Below are 16,811 nucleotides of genomic sequence, written 5' to 3' on the forward strand. Positions count from 1 at the left end.
ATTGATATATGTTTAACTTATTTGGTATTTGTGGAAATTAAAAGAGATAAAAAGGAAGTAAAGAGGAGAAATTGTATGTTGAATTGAGGTATGCTTGAGGACATGCATAAATTAGGTGTGGGGGAATGTGATAGATCATAAAAGTTATACTTATTGCGTTTAATTTCCTTACATTTTGATTAGATAATGTGCTTAATTGTGGAAATTGTGTTTATTCTGACCTAGGTGGTGAAATATCAAGGATTGAGTTAAATTCAGCCTAAAGACATATTTTAAGACATCACTTGTGAGAAACTAAGTCTTTCAATAAGGTGTGACCACGTCTTACAATCTGTGAGCTGCTGGAATCTGTAGAAGAGAATTTTGAATTTTTAGTTAAATTCGTGGTGGACCCACTTTTATGTTATTTTCATTATTTTGGAAGTGCTGGATAAGGAAAACTGACTCTCATATTATTTAGGATTTTAATTTGTTTAGATTATCCTTTATCTTATCCTTCCTTATAGGGATAAGATCATATAGGAAGTTTATTTCTTTTTGATAAGGATTATCTTATTAGAGTTTAGGTTTGACTTCCTATATATGGAGGCTAGTTCTACCAAGTAAAGGAGGGCTGGATACTTTGAGATTATTATTATTTTTCTTCTATTCCCTACAATTCTTTTCTTGTGAATTCTTACTCCACCATGTGTGGCTAAGTTTTTAGTTTCTGATTCAAGAGTGAATAAATTCCAATTGTGATTTTGTGAGGCTTTGTGTTTAACGCAATTCTTCTTTAATTCAAGTATTCTTTATTTCTTGTTTTTCTTATTTATGAATTTTTGATATTGATTGAACTGACGACTCAATTTTGATATTGATTTTTCTATTGCTAAACTTTGAGTTTGTGATCCGTAATTATCATGAACGATTAATACAAGTAGCAAGGAGCTGGCTCATGTGTGTGTGATTGCAGCCTTTTCGAATTATATAGCTTGCATGATAGACTCTAGGGAAATAAAGGAACAAGGTTAATTCTATTGCAGCTATCTCAATTAATTAATGTTGGTTTAGTCATTCTCATTATTGTTAATGCTATCATTGAGTTGATATGGAATGCTATCGTGCCCAGTTGACTAATGGTAAGTTTTGATTTGGATGCTGGGTTTAAGTCAATTATATTAGGAGAATTTACACTTATTGTGGCTTTTCCGAATAAGTAAACTAAGTACTTGAATAGAAAAATTGATATTTAAACCTATGATCATGATTACAATTGGATAGAATTAATATTTTTGAATTGGAAATTTGTTAAGATTGATTTTTATTTACTTTAATGTTCAACTTTCATTATTTTATGTTTATTTATAATTTTGATTTAAACATTCAAAATCTCCCCATTTTTATTTTATTTTGAGAAGCTATCCACATTGGTTCCCTTGGGATTCGACGTGGTTTCACTATATCTACAAGTTAGTTTAGAAAAATCAGTAATTTATTTTGAAGGGTTTTGACAACCTGTTCACTCATAAACCTTGATAACAATGTTGCAGGGAACATTAAATGAGGTCGTTTTGCAGTCAAGTAAAATAAGCTTCCAACTATGCTTCTGAATATAGAAGAATCACAGAGTGTCTCACCATCATTCTTCGACAACTTCAAGTGTAAATGCAATGGTGAATCAATTCCCTTGCAAGATTGCAGCTTAAATTTTCTTAGAACATCTAAGGCATACTTATGTTGTGAAATGAAGATACCAGCCTTGCTTTGATTAATTTCCAACCCAAGAAAGTAGCTCATCAAGCCAAGATTAGACATCTCAAATTTTTTTTGCATATTTGATTTGAATTCTGAGGGAGCTTTTTCATTGCTCCCCATCACCAACAAATCATCAACATAAAGAAAAACAACAAGCAAATCAACACTCTTATCTTTCTTAAGATACAAAGTAGCTTCATTAATGCTCCTATGAAAACCCAACTTCTGCAAATAAGAATTAATTCTGCAATACTAGGCCCTTGATGCCTGTTTTAGGCCATAAAGAGCCTTCTTAAGCTTGTACACTTGATGTTCCTTTCTAACAACCACAAAACCTTTAGGTTGACAGACATAGATATCTTCTTGAAGCTCTCCATTTAAGAAAGCTGATTTCACATCCAAGTGAAACACATGCTAACCCAATTGACCTGCAATAGCAATCAACAATTTGATGGTATCGTGTCTAGCAACAGGTGCAAATGTGTCACCGTAGTCAACTCCACCTATCTATGCATATCCCTTCACAATCAACCTAGCCTTATGCTTGAACACAGTGCCATCAGGATTGAACTTGGTCCTAAACACCCATTTCACACTTATATCATGCTTGTCACCAGGTAGGTTAGTCAAGAACCAACTATCATTTTCTCAATTGCAGAAATTCCTGCCTTCATTGCATCAATCCATTCAGGTAACTTTGCGGCCTCATCAAAACTTGTTGGTTCAGCAAAGATAAAATTGCACCTCTCATACACACTTGCTAAGGATTTAGTTTTCATAACCTCAACATTAGTTGTATCCCCTACAATAAATTCATCACTAGTCACTTCAATCTCAAAATCATCAGTTATAACAACCTCTTCAAGCATTAGTCCACTACTATTCTTTTGGACATCATTCTTCTTCCAACTCCAATAAGAATCTTCATAAAAAATGACATCTCCACTTACTATAATTCTCTTGTTGTTCAAATTAAAGACTCTGTACCCCTTGGATTGAGAAGAATAACCAACAAAGATTCCTTTCTAAGCCCTTTCATCTAACTTGATTCTCATATTGGCAGGTATATGACTGAAACAAATTGAACCAAACACTCTAAGGTGTTTCATAAAAGGCTTAACCCTAGACCATGCTTCAGGAGGAGTTTTCCCATCCACAGCCTTTGTTGCTAACCTATTCAACAGATACACAGATGTAGCTGCAGCTCCTGCCCAGAATATATTTGGAAGATGTTTTTCAAATAATATACATCTTGACATCTCCAAAATAATTCTATTTCTCTTTTTACACACTCCATTCTGTTGAGGAGTGTAAGGAACGGTAAGTTGATGATGAGTTCCAGAGTCTTTACAAAAATTATTGAATTCCTTGGACACGTACTTTTCACCATTATCTGTTCTTATAACCTTCAACTTATAATCACATTGATTTTCAACAAATTTCTTGAATTCTTTGAATGTTGACAATACATGCAACTTAGATTTCAAGAAATAAACCCAACACATTCTTGTTATGTCATCTATAAATAATATAAAACATTTGCTACCATTCATAGAAGAAGTTTGCATTGGACCACATAAATCAGAGTGAATTAACTCTAACTTCATAGTTGCTCTCTTCACACCATCATGAGAAATTGATAGCCTATGTGACTTTCCAAGTTGACACTATCACATTTATCATCATACACATTCAGTTTAGGCAAATCTGTCACGAAACCATTTGATTGCATATACTTCAAAGTCCTAAGATTAAAATGTCCTATCCTTTTATGCCAAAGAGAAGTGACATCAGCTTTAGCAATGCATACATGTACACATTCAACATCAAGCTTCAAATAAAAGCTATTGTTTTTCATTTTTAGAGCAAAAAACTTAGAACCACAAACATCAAATATGTTGCAGACATCACTCTTAAATTGAACACCGAAACCATTTTTAATCATTTGAGGAATACTCAAAAGACTTTGATCTAAATCAGGAATAAAAAGAACATTATGGATTGTTCTTTTATCTTGTAAAGTGTTCACTGAAATGAACCTTTGCCTTGAACCTGAACCATAGCACCATTTCCCAACTTCACATTTCTCTTAAAAGACTTATCAAGTGAATTAAAGTATGCAGCCACAGATGTCATATGACTGGTACACCCATTATCCATAAGCCAAATGGAGTTATGAAATGATTCAGCATCATGAGAAACCATAAACAAATGCTTACCCTGCTCTTGGTTCTCTTCATTTGCATTTACTTGCTGTTGAGCTTGCTTCTTCTTGGACCAACAAAAGTTTTTAGTGTGTCCAGCCTTCTTGCAAAAAGTACACTGAAATTTGGACTTGTCTTTGTCCTTGAAATGATAATCTTTTTCAGCATGATTTGTCCTCTTACAAATAGGACATGTTGGAAACTTTTCATTGTGACCACTGGTGGAAGAATCAATAGCTTTGCCTTTATTTGAGCTCTCAAATTTCTTTCCAGAGCTGTTGAACTTAACTCCTTTATGAGCAGCAAGAAAAGCACCTTCACTTGCTTCATGAGCTCGCATAGAGCCCTATGTTCTTGCACTTCTAACTTGCTAATAAGTTCACTAATGGTTAGACTTGTCATGTCACAAGATTCCTCAATAGTTGAAGTTTTGGCTTCAAATCTTTGAGGAACATTGATCATGACCTTTTCAACCACCTTTTCATCAGGTAGCTTTTCACCATAAAGTCTGATTTGATTTACAATATCCATAAGCCTGGTTGAATAATCTTTAATCAGCTCATCATCCTTCATTTGCAACATCATGAACTCCCTTTTCAGAGTTAAAAGCTTTGCTTTCTTGACTCTGTCGCCTCCCTCATAAGTTTCCTTGAGTTTATCCCAAATAGCCTTTGGTGTTTCAGGATCCATAATGCTGGTGAAGATGTGATCAACTAATAAATACACGTCAAAGCTTTATCCTTTTTTAAGATATCTTCATCATAAGCTTTGAGTTGAGCAAGGGTGGGATTTTTTCTCAGTGCTGGTGGATATTCATCAGTTTCTACAACCTTCCACAAGCCAAGAGATCTCAAATAAACTTTCATCTTAACTGCCTAAACATGATAATGAGTTCCTGTGAAAATAGGAACAGAAGTTGAGTATTAGAAGAAGCCATTAAAATCACTTAAAAACAACTTTGACGCTCTCAATCTCACGGTGTTTTACTCTCACCTTAATCAATCACAAATAGCAAGTAGAACTTTACAGCCCTCAAGAAGATGCTCTTATACCACTATTGGTATTTAAAAATATTTTAGAATTATGAGAAAAAAGAAGATAAATAGAAAACTATTTTTTTTTATTTTGATTTTTATATACTTATATAAAACAAGTGACTTTTTATGTGCCACATTAAATAAAGATATATTTAAGAGGAGACTTACTAATTAAGCCAACCATAGACAGCTCATAATTATAAAATACATCTATTTCCAATATCAGACTCAAATACAACATCTTGCTCAATTCAGTTAGAATTAAATGGCATTTTAGTAATAAATGTTGTATGGATAATTCACTTAAATTAATTCTGATGAGTTGGAACTGAACATGCTGGCATCTGAAAGTGACCAGTTACCAACCCATTTTTCACCTGCAAAAACAAAGGGGTGAGGTGACAATGGCATAGCTTATCAAAAGGTGACACAAATAAGGCATGTCCCTGTGTCACTGCCTATATACAAAAGAAGAACATCCTTGTGTCGCATTTCCATTGGAGAAAGGGTTTGGTAAAGCATATGGCATTGATTACAAATAATAAGCAGATTAATGAAAAAAAAGAAAGATGGTTTCTCATAGGGAAGAGGAAAAGTAAATGACTAAATAAATGCAAGTGTATATGTGAATCTATTACACATATATGCTCTAAAACTAATAGCAATAGGTACTTCAAAAATATATGCAGCCACTAATGTAGCACTATTATTATTAGCCTATGCCACTAGTCATTTCCTGTTACATATGGAATGCCACTAGTGGACAGCAACATAGAAGATGCTTCTAAAATTATATGTATATAAAAAAGCCAAATGATCCATTTCTTGATCAAGGCTTACTGCTTAAAGCAGTTAAAAAAGCTTGCACTTACGGAAATTTTGCTTTTCATGCTCTTTGGATTGTTGAAGATAAGACAACCCTGAATGCATAGAGATTTTGTCAAGGATTTATAGAACTTCAACCTTACCAGCACAGTTTTGCAGTTCAATTATGCTCCCAAAAGAGAAGCTGTAAATTCCTGATTATGTAGTCCATAACAGAAAATTGAAGGAATTAGCTTTATTGGCAAAGTTTCTTCAAGAGTCGGTTGGGTTAGTTTCTTGATAACATCTCGTGTTCAATTGTAAAATTATTCTCTGGTATTTCTTTCTGTTCGCTTCACCTTGATGATTATAGATGGAAATCTTCACTTAACAATCAGAATCAAACTTCTTAGACTTGATTCTGTTAGTAGAAATTGCTTCAGCAATAGTTACTTTGAAATTATAAGGTGAACATCTCTTAGCAGAAAAACTGTAAGGAATTTGACAATGCAAAACAAGTTTGTTTCACTATTCTTGGATCCTATATGCTTATGAGTCTATTCAGAGATATGGTCAGGTCGGGTAAATATAAGAAAGATAAAGAGTTTATAATGAAAGCTAATCGCATTAATAGTTGGACCAAAATTAAAATTGATTTATATTGAACATTTACACTCTTTTCCATTTTTACTTGGCTCATTTATGGCAGATTATAAGATGGATTTCAGATCATATAGCTTCATGATTCTAGAATTCATCTGGTGTCGTTTTTATTTGTATAAGAATTGACGTTTTAAGTTTCATACTGATGTAATTTTTTTTGAAAAAATAATTTATATTCATTAAATCTGTATTAGATGTTCATTAAACATGTGTTAAATGTTTATTGTTTTAATATTAAATATTTATTTTTTTAAACGTTAATGTTAGCTGTTTATTAACTTAATTTTATTGAAAAGAAATATATGTACTACGATATAAATATTTGTAATATAATTTTACCTTGATTTTTTTTATACCGACTATGTAAAAACGATTACATTATATCTACATTATACATATTTATTTGAAAGAAGTAAGTTAATATATTGTATAACACTAAAATATTTTTTTTCATTTTATTATTTCCATTTTATTTACTCTTTCGCATCTTTTTCTCAAATAAAATAATTTTTTTATATATTTCAACCTAACATCTTATCAAACCATCTTAATTTATTTGTTAGACCACTAAATTTATCGACTTTTGAGATTTTCTTAACATGAAAAGTTCATAATGAAAGGAACGGCAAACCCACTCGCACTATTGTCATTTCTTTGAGCTCATCTAAGAAATTTAATAGTCAAATTCTATGTACTGAAATCACATAGTGGTTAAAAGCTTCTAATAAATATTTAACTTCACCTGTCAAAATTAACCCTGAATTTTCAGGAGTTGAGGCAGCCCTGCCATGGCGCCTCTGACATATATTATATAGAACTATTTTAGCATGTATCATTGATTTATACCTAAAGTATTACTAAAGAATACATATTTGATCAAGCATATCTTAACAGGTTAGTGGCAAAATCATTATCTACATAATGCACTAACCTTTTCTTTTAAAATTAGAAGAGCATCATTGTGTTAATCTGATCTTAGACACGGACCAATTAATTAAATTGTTCTCCTCCGGATAGTTTATGATAGTTCTCCTAGTTGATAGAGAAACACACATTTTTCTTCGAATACGATCCTACTTGTCTTCAGGGCATTCAGTGTTCAGTTATGGGGATCTTTCTGTTACTTTGGGTTGTGCTGCTCCATACCTGTTTGATGACAGGAGAAGTTGTTTATGGTGGAGATGCTGAAAGAGTGGCATGCAAAGAATCTGAAAGAGAAGCTCTTCTTGACTTCAGAAAAGGTCTTGAAGATACTGAAGACCAGCTCTCCTCATGGCATGGAAGCAGTTGTTGTCACTGGTGGGGGATAACTTGTGATAACATTACAGGACATGTTACTACTATTGATCTCCACAATCCATCAGGTTATGATACTTCTACCAGGTATGGAACTTGGACCTTAAGTGGAATCGTTAGACCTTCACTCAAAAGACTTAAGTCCTTGAAATATCTTGACTTGAGTTTCAACACATTCAATGGCAGATTTCCTAATTTCTTCTCCTCCTTGAAAAATTTGGAATATCTGAACTTGTCAAATGCCGGGTTTAGCGGCCCCATTCCTCAAAATCTCGGGAACCTCTCTAACTTGCATTTTCTTGATATTTCTTCTCAGGATTTAGCAGTTGATAATATTGAATGGGTGACTGGTCTTGTCTCACTGAAATATTTGGCAATGGTTCAAATAGACCTTTCTGAGGTAGGAATAGGATGGGTCGAGGCATTAAACAAGCTTCCATTTTTAACTGAGTTGCATTTACAGTTATGTGGTCTGTCCAGTTTGAGTTCTCTTCCTTTGATAAATTTTACTTCACTTGCTGTTATAGACCTTAGTTATAACGCCTTCGATTCAATGTTGCCGAATTGGCTTGTGAATATTAGCACTCTTGTATCTGTTGATATTAGCAGTAGCAGCTTATATGGAAGAATTCCCCTCGGTTTCAATGAACTGCAAAATTTTCAGTCATTGGATCTTAATAGAAACGAAAATCTCTCAGCAAGTTGCTCTAAACTATTCAGGGGAACCTGGAGAAAGATACAAGTTCTTGATTTGTCCAACAATAAGTTACATGGAAGACTTCATGCTTCTCTTGGAAATATGACTTCTCTCATCGTTCTTCAGTTGTACATGAATGCTATTGAGGGTAGGATTCCAAGCTCCATAGGTATGCTTTGCAACTTGAAACATATCAACCTCTCACTTAATAAATTGACAGGAAGTTTACCAGAATTTCTGGAAGGAGCAGAACATTGTCTTTCTAAATATCCTTTATCTACTTTGCAACACTTCGAGGTCAGTAACAATCAATTAGTTGGCAAGTTGCCAGATTGGATCAGCAATCTTAAAAATCTTGTTATACTTGATTTAGCTGATAACTCATTTGAAGGTCCCATCCCTTGTTTTGGAGATTTTCTGCACTTAAGTGAACTCAGACTTGCAGCAAATAAATTTAATGGTAGTCTTTCTGATAGTATATGGTTGCTTTCCGAGTTATTTGTCCTTGATGTCTCACATAATAGAATGTCAGGTGTTATCTCAGAAGTCAAATTTTTGAAGCTAAGGAAATTGAGTACATTGAGTTTGTCATCAAACTCGTTCATTTTGAACTTTAGTTCTAATTGGGTACCTCCATTCCAACTTCTCAGTCTGAATATGGGATCATGCTTTCTGGGTCCTTCCTTTCCTGCTTGGTTGAGATATCAAAAAGAGATCATTTTTTTAGATTTCTCAAATTCTAGTATTTCGGGTCCTATTCCAAACTGGTTCTGGAACATTTCAGGAAGACTGACCTATTTGAATTTATCTATCAATAGTTTGGAAGGTCATTTACCGAGTTCGTTCAGTACTGACCTATTTGAATTTATCTATCAATAGTTTGGAAGGTCATTTACCGAGTTCGTTCAGTACAGATCCCTTTGGACTTGTTGATTTGAGCTCCAATCTCTTCTATGGTTCCATTCCTCTTCCAGTTGCTGGTGTCAGTTTACTTGATCTTTCAAATAACCATTTCTCAGGCCCTCTACCTGAAAATATTGGTCATATCATGCCAAACATAATTTTCCTTTCTCTTTCCGAAAACAATATAACAGGTGCAGTCCCAGCCTCGATCGGAGAGTTGTCATCACTTGAGGTCGTTGATCTTTCGCTGAATAGTTTGACAGGAAGAATTCCTCTGAGCATAGGGAATTATTCTTCCCTCAGGGTACTAGACATTCAGGACAATACTTTGTCTGGTAAGATTCCAAGATCCTTAGGCCAGCTAAATTTGCTCCAGACACTTCATTTAAGCAGCAACAGGTTGTCAGGAGAAATCCCTTCAGCTCTTCAGAATTTGTCAAGTCTTGAAACTCTAGACCTCACAAATAACAGGTTGACAGGAATTATTCCACTTTGGATCGGAGAAGCTTTCCCACATCTCAGAATACTTACCTTGAGGTCAAATACATTTCATGGAGAGCTTCCCTCAGGACATTCAAATTTGAGTTCCTTGCAAGTATTGGATCTGGCGGAAAACGAGTTGAATGGCAGAATTCCTTCAAGCTTTGGTGATTTTAAAGCCATGGCTAAACAGCAATATAAAAACCATTATCTGTACTATGGGCATATCAGATTCGTTGAATCACAAGCATTCTTCCAAGAAAACATAGTTGTGAACATGAATGACCAGCATCTACGATATACCAAGACTCTTTCCCTGCTAACTAGCATAGACCTTTCAAGAAACAAGTTAAGTGGGGAGATTCCTGAAACAATAACTAAATTGGCTGGCTTGTTGGCTTTGAATTTGTCAAACAACAACATCAGGGGACAGATTCCCAAGAACATTTCAGAATTGCAGCAGCTGTTATCTCTTGATCTTTCAAGCAATGAGCTTTCAGGTCCAATTCCATCAAGCGTGTCTTCAATGGCATTCTTGTCATCCTTGAATTTCTCAAACAATAACTTGTCAGGTGCAATCCCTTATACAGGTCATATGACAACCTATAGTGCATCTTCTTTCGCTGGAAATCCTGGTCTATGCGGTCTTCCCCTTACAGTAAGTTGTCCACATAACGATCCAATAACTGGTGGAGAGACTGCTGAAGCTAGCAATGCTGATGAATTCGCTGACAAGTGGTTTTATTTAATCATTGGGATAGGATTTGCAGCAGGTGTGTTGCTTCCTTATCTTGTTTTTGCAATTAGAAGGCCTTGGGGTTACATATACTTTGCTTTTGTGGATAGAGTTGTCAGCAAATTGTCAAGCTTGAAAGACAGAAAAACTACAAGTAGATGAATTATGCACTGTAATGCCATTTCTTTTCTTTTGCTGATTGCAAACTGAGTTTATGTTAAATGAGACAAATCACTTGAATTATTGTCTTGTAAATGTGCTTAGGAAACAAAATTGTACTGTAGTTTGACTGTTGCATCCTAATCACATTTATATTTTTGCAGCTATAGAACATTGGTGAATTATTAGGTGCCTTCACTAGAGTGCTTTTTTTTTTTCTTTCAATATTTTAATGTATTATCCAAAAGAATTTGGACACTTAAATTTTATTTAAACTTAAAAAGATAGTAACATTATTAAAGAAATATTTTTATATTATTACTGTATATTCTATATAATTATTACCATTTAATTGTTATAATAGAAAAAGATATACATAAATTAGTAAAAAATTACAAAAATATATTATTACACAAATATAATACTATTTGCATTATTTTTTATTTATTATATAATTTATATCATATGGTATAAAAAATCACTAATTTTATGAAATTAAGGAAATGAATTACATAATTTATTAAAAAATTTATTAAATCAATTTATATTTTATATAAAAATAATTTTATGTAAAATTGTTAGACTTACAAATAATTTTTAGGCCCAATGGATAAAACAAAAATCCAAAAGACTAAAAGTATATAATTATTAAATTAATTAATTAACTAATTAATTAAATTAAATTAAATCAATTAACTAATTAATTAAATTTAATTAAATAAATAAATAAATTAATTAATTAGCTTGGTTAGTTAATAATTAAAGGCAACCTGAAGCAAAGTAGTGGAAAGAAGATAGGCAGAGACAATTATTTCTATTCCCCAAAAACAAGGAGATAATGGAACTTATGTGACACAAGACAGAAAAAGATCCCTAAGTAAACTAAAACTTGGAGATTTTTATAAAAAGAGTAGGGCATTAACTAGAAAGGGACAGAAAAAATGATTCTATAATAACAACTACACTGCACAATATAAATTTCTAGTAAACACATTTAAAAATTTTAGTTTTATAATCAATTATTATTATTCATAAATTTTTTTTTATATTTATGTTCATTGCAAACATTCATTTGTTTATGCAATTCTCTAACAAATTAAATACCAGTCATTTAGCAATCATTTACTGCTATTTTTCAAATAATTCTAGCAGTGTCTTTTGAGGATCTAAGTAAATTATGGTAAAGGAGCTTAGAAATTCATAATATGATTAAAGAAGTTAATTAAGGTGTATTAATTGTACCTATACACGTGGCACGATCAACATTAAATTTTTACCAAACATAATTTGGCACGCTCAGTAGGACCAGTCCTCCTAGCACCCAAAACAAGAAATATTACTGAAGAAAAATATTATGGGTTCTCAAGACGCTAGAGTCACTGCTGATGAAACAAGACAAGAAGGTTTTATTCCTCAGATTATGGAGCAAATTGAAAAGAGCATGGCGCTCTAACAGGAAATGTTGTTATTGGGGAGAAAGTAAGGTATTACTTTAGTTCAAATTTCTGATGCTAACCCTATGATTGATGCTTTCAGGATGTAAGTAGAGGCTACTTGAAAATATATGGAAGAGGCTCATAATAAGCTCATGGAGAGCCAGAAGAAAGCAGCTGATGATTTGATGCAATAATTTAGCAACACTATGGCTAATATTGTTGAAAAAGTTACTTTAAACTTATCTTAACTGAGTTCTAGGCCACGAGGCTAGGATGTCTTATCACAAACTTTGGGGCAGAATGCAGTTGCAGAACAAGAAGGATAGTCTTATCAAGAGGGGAATGATGCTCCAAAGCCCTAAGCCTTACTTGTTCCTGATGAAAGATATGTTTCCCTCAGAGGAGGGATGACAACTTATTAAGAGAAGCAGTGTCTGCTGGCCGCGCTCACATGGGTAGACCTATGTTGCTACACTAAATTTTTGCTACTATAAATCCTGCTATTCAATCAATGATGTATGATCAGGAAATGATGCAAATTCTATCTTATTGGCATACCTCTAAGAATAATAAATAGAGCGCATCAAGGATATTAACCAAGACTTCTTGTTTAACCTTTGCCTTAGATGATGGATATGGAAGCTGTAAGAGATGTGGTTCAAGAGCAAGGTCCAAGGCAAGTAGGAAGATTAGAAGTTCACAAGCCCTATCATAATGCAATTGACAGAGACAATCCATATATAAGAGGGTACATAATCCTAGACTTTTCATTATTTTTAGGAGAAAATGGTTAGTCAACTTTTGAACATATAGCTATGTTTACTATACAGTATAATGAACTAGCAAATTCTGAAAATTTTATAAATTTCAAATTAAGGTTGTTTCCAAATTCTTTAACTGACACTGCATTTACATGTTATGCTACTCTCTCTATTTAATTCTATCTTAATTTGACAAGAAATAGAGAGATAGTTCTATACTTAATTCTTCAAAACTAAACCTGAGGTATGCATCGCTGAATTATCGAAGATAACTCAAAGGATAGGATAGACTATTGATCTCTTCATTACTAGGTTCACAAAGATGAGGAATAGATGCAAAATTTTCTTTCTTGAGACAAAATTTCTAAAGATAGCACAAAGAGGATTATACATTAAGCTCAAGAAGAAATTTCAAGGAATGGAGTTCCATGATTTTTATGAACTTGCAACAAAAGTGGTAGAGTATGATGAGCTACTTAGAGAAGAAATCTACTAAGGGGACATACTATTAGGAGATCAATTCCTTAGAAGTAGCAGTAGCTGATTTCTGTAACACAGGAAGCTGTGTTTGCATATCCTTGGTGAAGAAGGTTCCTAAAACTTGAAAGAAATCCTATGCTACTAATGCATAACCTCAATACACATTTAATGTCTCCAAAACTGAAGAGATGTTTGATTTCTTACTAAATGAGAAATTCATGAAGCTTCCACAAGATCATAAGTTTCCTCTTAAGGAAGAAATCAAAGGAAGGGATTACTGTAAGTATCATAATACTTTTAATCATTCAACTAACTCGTATTGGGCTTTCAGGAATTTGGTTCAGGACAGGATTAATAAAGGAGTCCTAAAGTTCTCAGAGATAAAAGGTGGCCATGCTTATTGATAAAGATCCTTTCCCACTTGTAGCTCTAATGAGTATTGTAGTTTTTGATCCTAAGGACCCTGTTAAATAGAAAGGCAGAGCAAAAGAAGGTTAAAGGAGGTGGAGTTTTAGCCAGGAAAGGTGTTTCATAAAGTTTGAGTTCCTAAGAAGTTTTCACTCACTAAAGAGCTCCAAAAAGTAAAGAGGTTCCCTGCTATATCACCTTTTTTAAGCGAACTCCATACGAGAATGCCATTTTCTTCTCAAAAACCCAAAGTTTCAAAGGGGAGAACCTAGGTTTATTATACCACCTAGAGTGCAACTAAGTTACCAATGATATAGGCTGCAACACAGAAAGTTCCCGGAGGTATCATTGACAAGGACCCAGAAAAGGAGAATGCAAAGATAGAGGACTGATGAGAAAAGAAAACAGAAAATGGTGGAGACTTCAGGTAAAGAAAAATTCAAATCTTATAAAAAGGTCATTGAAGATACAGGTAATTCTGATGATGATAATGATTATTATCTTCTATTGGGAGTTTTAATGACAATATACAGGAAGATCAATTAGTAGAAGACACCTTTGTAGTTGGAGAGGTCCTTATTTCTTATGAGTGTGCTACTACTACTGTGACCTTGCCTCCCTCGTTTATGTCTAAAGGAGCAGATAAAGAAGATTTGAGTTAGATCCAAGGAGCATCAGACATTATGGGGTAGTCATTTGAAATACCAGAGGAGGACTTTATAGTGACATCACAACTCAAGCCAACAAATCAAAAAGGGTAATATTTAAGAAACCATTTATGGAAATGACACAGCACGTAAAGCCTTTGTACGTAAAAGCTCACCTTAATGGGAAACCTATTCCAAAAGTGCTCGTGGATAATTAGTCGGCTGTGAATATACTACTGCTCAAGATGGTGAAGGTTCTGGAAAACTAGAAGAAGATTTGATAGCAATAGAAGTATTTATAGGTGAGATTACTAAAACAATTGGTGTTTTACCTATAGAGATCACTATTCAAAGTAAGACTTCACTACTATTCAAAGTAAGACTTCACTATCTACTTTCTTTCCTATAAATTCTTCTACTAGTTACAATGCTCTATTAGGGAGAGATTTAGATTCACGCTAATTAGTGTGTGTCGTCCTCCCTTCACCAGTTTTTGCTTTTTTTGAAAGGTGATGATGTAGTGGTGGTATGGGTAAATAGGCAGCCTCTTTTCATTTGTTCAGAAGCAACAGAAGCCAGATATTATGATGTGGACTTTAGGCCAATCAAGTTTGTAGGAAGGAAAAAGAATGGAGATCCTAAACATATTTATATGTGTAGAGAGGAAACTAAGAATCATATCAAAGCATCCCTCAAACCTATAACCATCGTGCCATATAGGTTGATGTTTCAGCCTATCATAGAAGAGATTGATGATTAAGTACTCCAACAAGGAGTTGGCGGCAACTGCAGCCGCTATATTTAAGATGTTTGTTTAGTAACATTTTGAGAGACTTGAGTTGAAGGGGCTTCAGGATGTAAATGGAGTCGAAGTAATTGTTGAGGAAGAAATAGATGATATAGAGGAAATACAAGTTGAAGACTTAATAGTGCCATCCCAGAAATTTGAAGATATGAAACCAAAAGTCCATGATCCTTTAGAGAAAGTTAACCTTGGCACCTCAGAAGAACCAAAGGTGACATACATTAGCACTTTATTACCAAAAGATTTGAGAAAAGAAATTGTGAAGACTTTACACGAGTACAGGGATTATTTTGCATGGAACTATGAAAAAATGCATGGGTTGAGTAGGAGCTTAATAGAGCACCACCTTCCCATCAAGGAAGAATTTTAAGCCATATCAACAATCAGCCAGGAGAATGTCTAAAGAAATTGAACTCATGGTAAAGGAAAAAATTGAGAAATTACTAAAAGCAGGCTTTATCAGACTAACAAGGTATACCCAGTGGCTTTCCAATATTATGCATGTTTATGAAAAAGAATGGGAAGCTCTAGGTATGTGTTGATTTTAGAGATTTAAATATAGCAACTCCTAAAGATATGTATATAATGCCTAATAGTATACATGTTAATTGATACTACTGCTACTTATGAAGTATTATATTTTATAGATGGTTATTCTAGTTACAATCAGATTTTAATTGCTGTAGATGACATTTCTAAGACTGCTTTTAGATGTCCAAGATTAATAGAGACATTTGAATGGCTTGTTATGCCCTTTGGATTAAAAAATGCAGGTGCTACTTACCAAAGGGCAATGAATGTCATTTTTCATGATATGCTATGTCACCATATGGAAGTTTATATTAATGACATAGTAGTAAAAAAGCTATTGACCATGTAGTGCACCTATGGAAAAGATTTCAGAGAATGATAGAGCATAAACTAAAGTTAAATCCTTTTAAATGTGCTTTTGGAGTCTAGGCAGGAAACTTTTTAGGTTTTGTAGTGCATCAATGAGGAGTGGAGGTGGATAAAAATAAAGCCAAGGCAATTATTGAAGCAAAATCTTCACAGAATAAAAAGGAATTTTAGAGATTTTTGGGTCAAGTAAATTATTTAGGGAGATTCATTTCTAACTTGGCAGAAAAACCAAAGAATCTTTAGACTTACTCAAACTAAAGCAAGCAGAGGGGTTAAAATGCGAGGAGCACGATCAAAATGCATTTGAATAAAGAGTACTTGACAAAACCATTAGTCTTAATGCCTCATAGGGATGGATTTTCGCTTAAGTTATATTTATCAACTGTAAATGAATATATAGTTGCTTGTTAGCATAAAATAATTCTATGGGTTATGAGCCAGCTATTTATTACTTAAGTAGATTTTTAACCCCACAGAGGTCAGGTATTCACTAATTGATAAGGCTTGTCCGACACTTTATTTTGCCTGTACAAAGTTAAGACATTATCTCCTTAAGTCAAGGGTGTATGTGGTATCTCAAACTCTCAAACGTACTTGGTGAAATATATGCTCAACAAACTACTTATCACGGGTAAAATAGGTAAATGGTCTTTAGCTT

At 33.6% G+C, this 16,811-nt stretch overlaps 3 protein-coding genes across 3 annotated transcripts; 2 read left to right on the forward strand and 1 right to left on the reverse strand.

Moving 5' to 3' along the window:
- Nucleotides 1-3,355: 3,355 nt before the first annotated feature.
- On the reverse strand, nucleotides 3,356-4,631 carry LOC125371208. The gene is made up of 3 exons (XM_048379744.1): nucleotides 4,309-4,631; nucleotides 3,777-4,216; nucleotides 3,356-3,708 (listed from the first exon to the last, which is right to left on the reverse strand). Exons 1-3 carry the CDS (start codon nucleotides 4,629-4,631, stop codon nucleotides 3,356-3,358), a joined length of 1,116 nt encoding a protein of 371 aa, XP_048235701.1.
- A 2,813-nt stretch (nucleotides 4,632-7,444) lies between these two features.
- Nucleotides 7,445-9,327, forward strand: LOC125371070 (receptor-like protein EIX1). Its single transcript, XM_048378927.1, has one exon. It carries the CDS (start codon nucleotides 7,551-7,553, stop codon nucleotides 9,315-9,317), a length of 1,767 nt encoding a protein of 588 aa, XP_048234884.1. The 5' UTR covers nucleotides 7,445-7,550; the 3' UTR covers nucleotides 9,318-9,327.
- Nucleotides 9,327-10,885, forward strand: LOC112534749 (receptor like protein 22-like). Its single transcript, XM_025157196.2, has one exon. The coding sequence runs from the start codon at nucleotides 9,487-9,489 to the stop codon at nucleotides 10,717-10,719; it is 1,233 nt and encodes a 410-aa protein (XP_025012964.2). The 5' UTR covers nucleotides 9,327-9,486; the 3' UTR covers nucleotides 10,720-10,885.
- The last annotated feature ends 5,926 nt before the right edge of the window (nucleotides 10,886-16,811 follow it).

This window comes from Ricinus communis, chromosome 9, assembly GCF_019578655.1.
Source record: "Ricinus communis isolate WT05 ecotype wild-type chromosome 9, ASM1957865v1, whole genome shotgun sequence".
NCBI lineage: Eukaryota > Viridiplantae > Streptophyta > Magnoliopsida > Malpighiales > Euphorbiaceae > Ricinus > Ricinus communis.

Coding starts and splice junctions, on each gene's coding strand:
- LOC125371208 (XM_048379744.1), bottom strand. CDS start 4,631: ATGGATCCTGAAACACCAAAGGCTATTTGGGATAAACTCAAGGAAACT. Junction 4,217..4,308: donor ATTAGTGAACTTATTAGCAA/GTTAGAAGTGCA, acceptor TAAGTTCAACAG/CTCTGGAAAGAAATTTGAGA. Junction 3,709..3,776: donor GGTTCAGGTTCAAGGCAAAG/GTTCATTTCAGT, acceptor TTCCTGATTTAG/ATCAAAGTCTTTTGAGTATT.
- LOC125371070 (XM_048378927.1), top strand. CDS start 7,551: ATGGGGATCTTTCTGTTACTTTGGGTTGTGCTGCTCCATACCTGTTTG.
- LOC112534749 (XM_025157196.2), top strand. CDS start 9,487: ATGCCAAACATAATTTTCCTTTCTCTTTCCGAAAACAATATAACAGGT.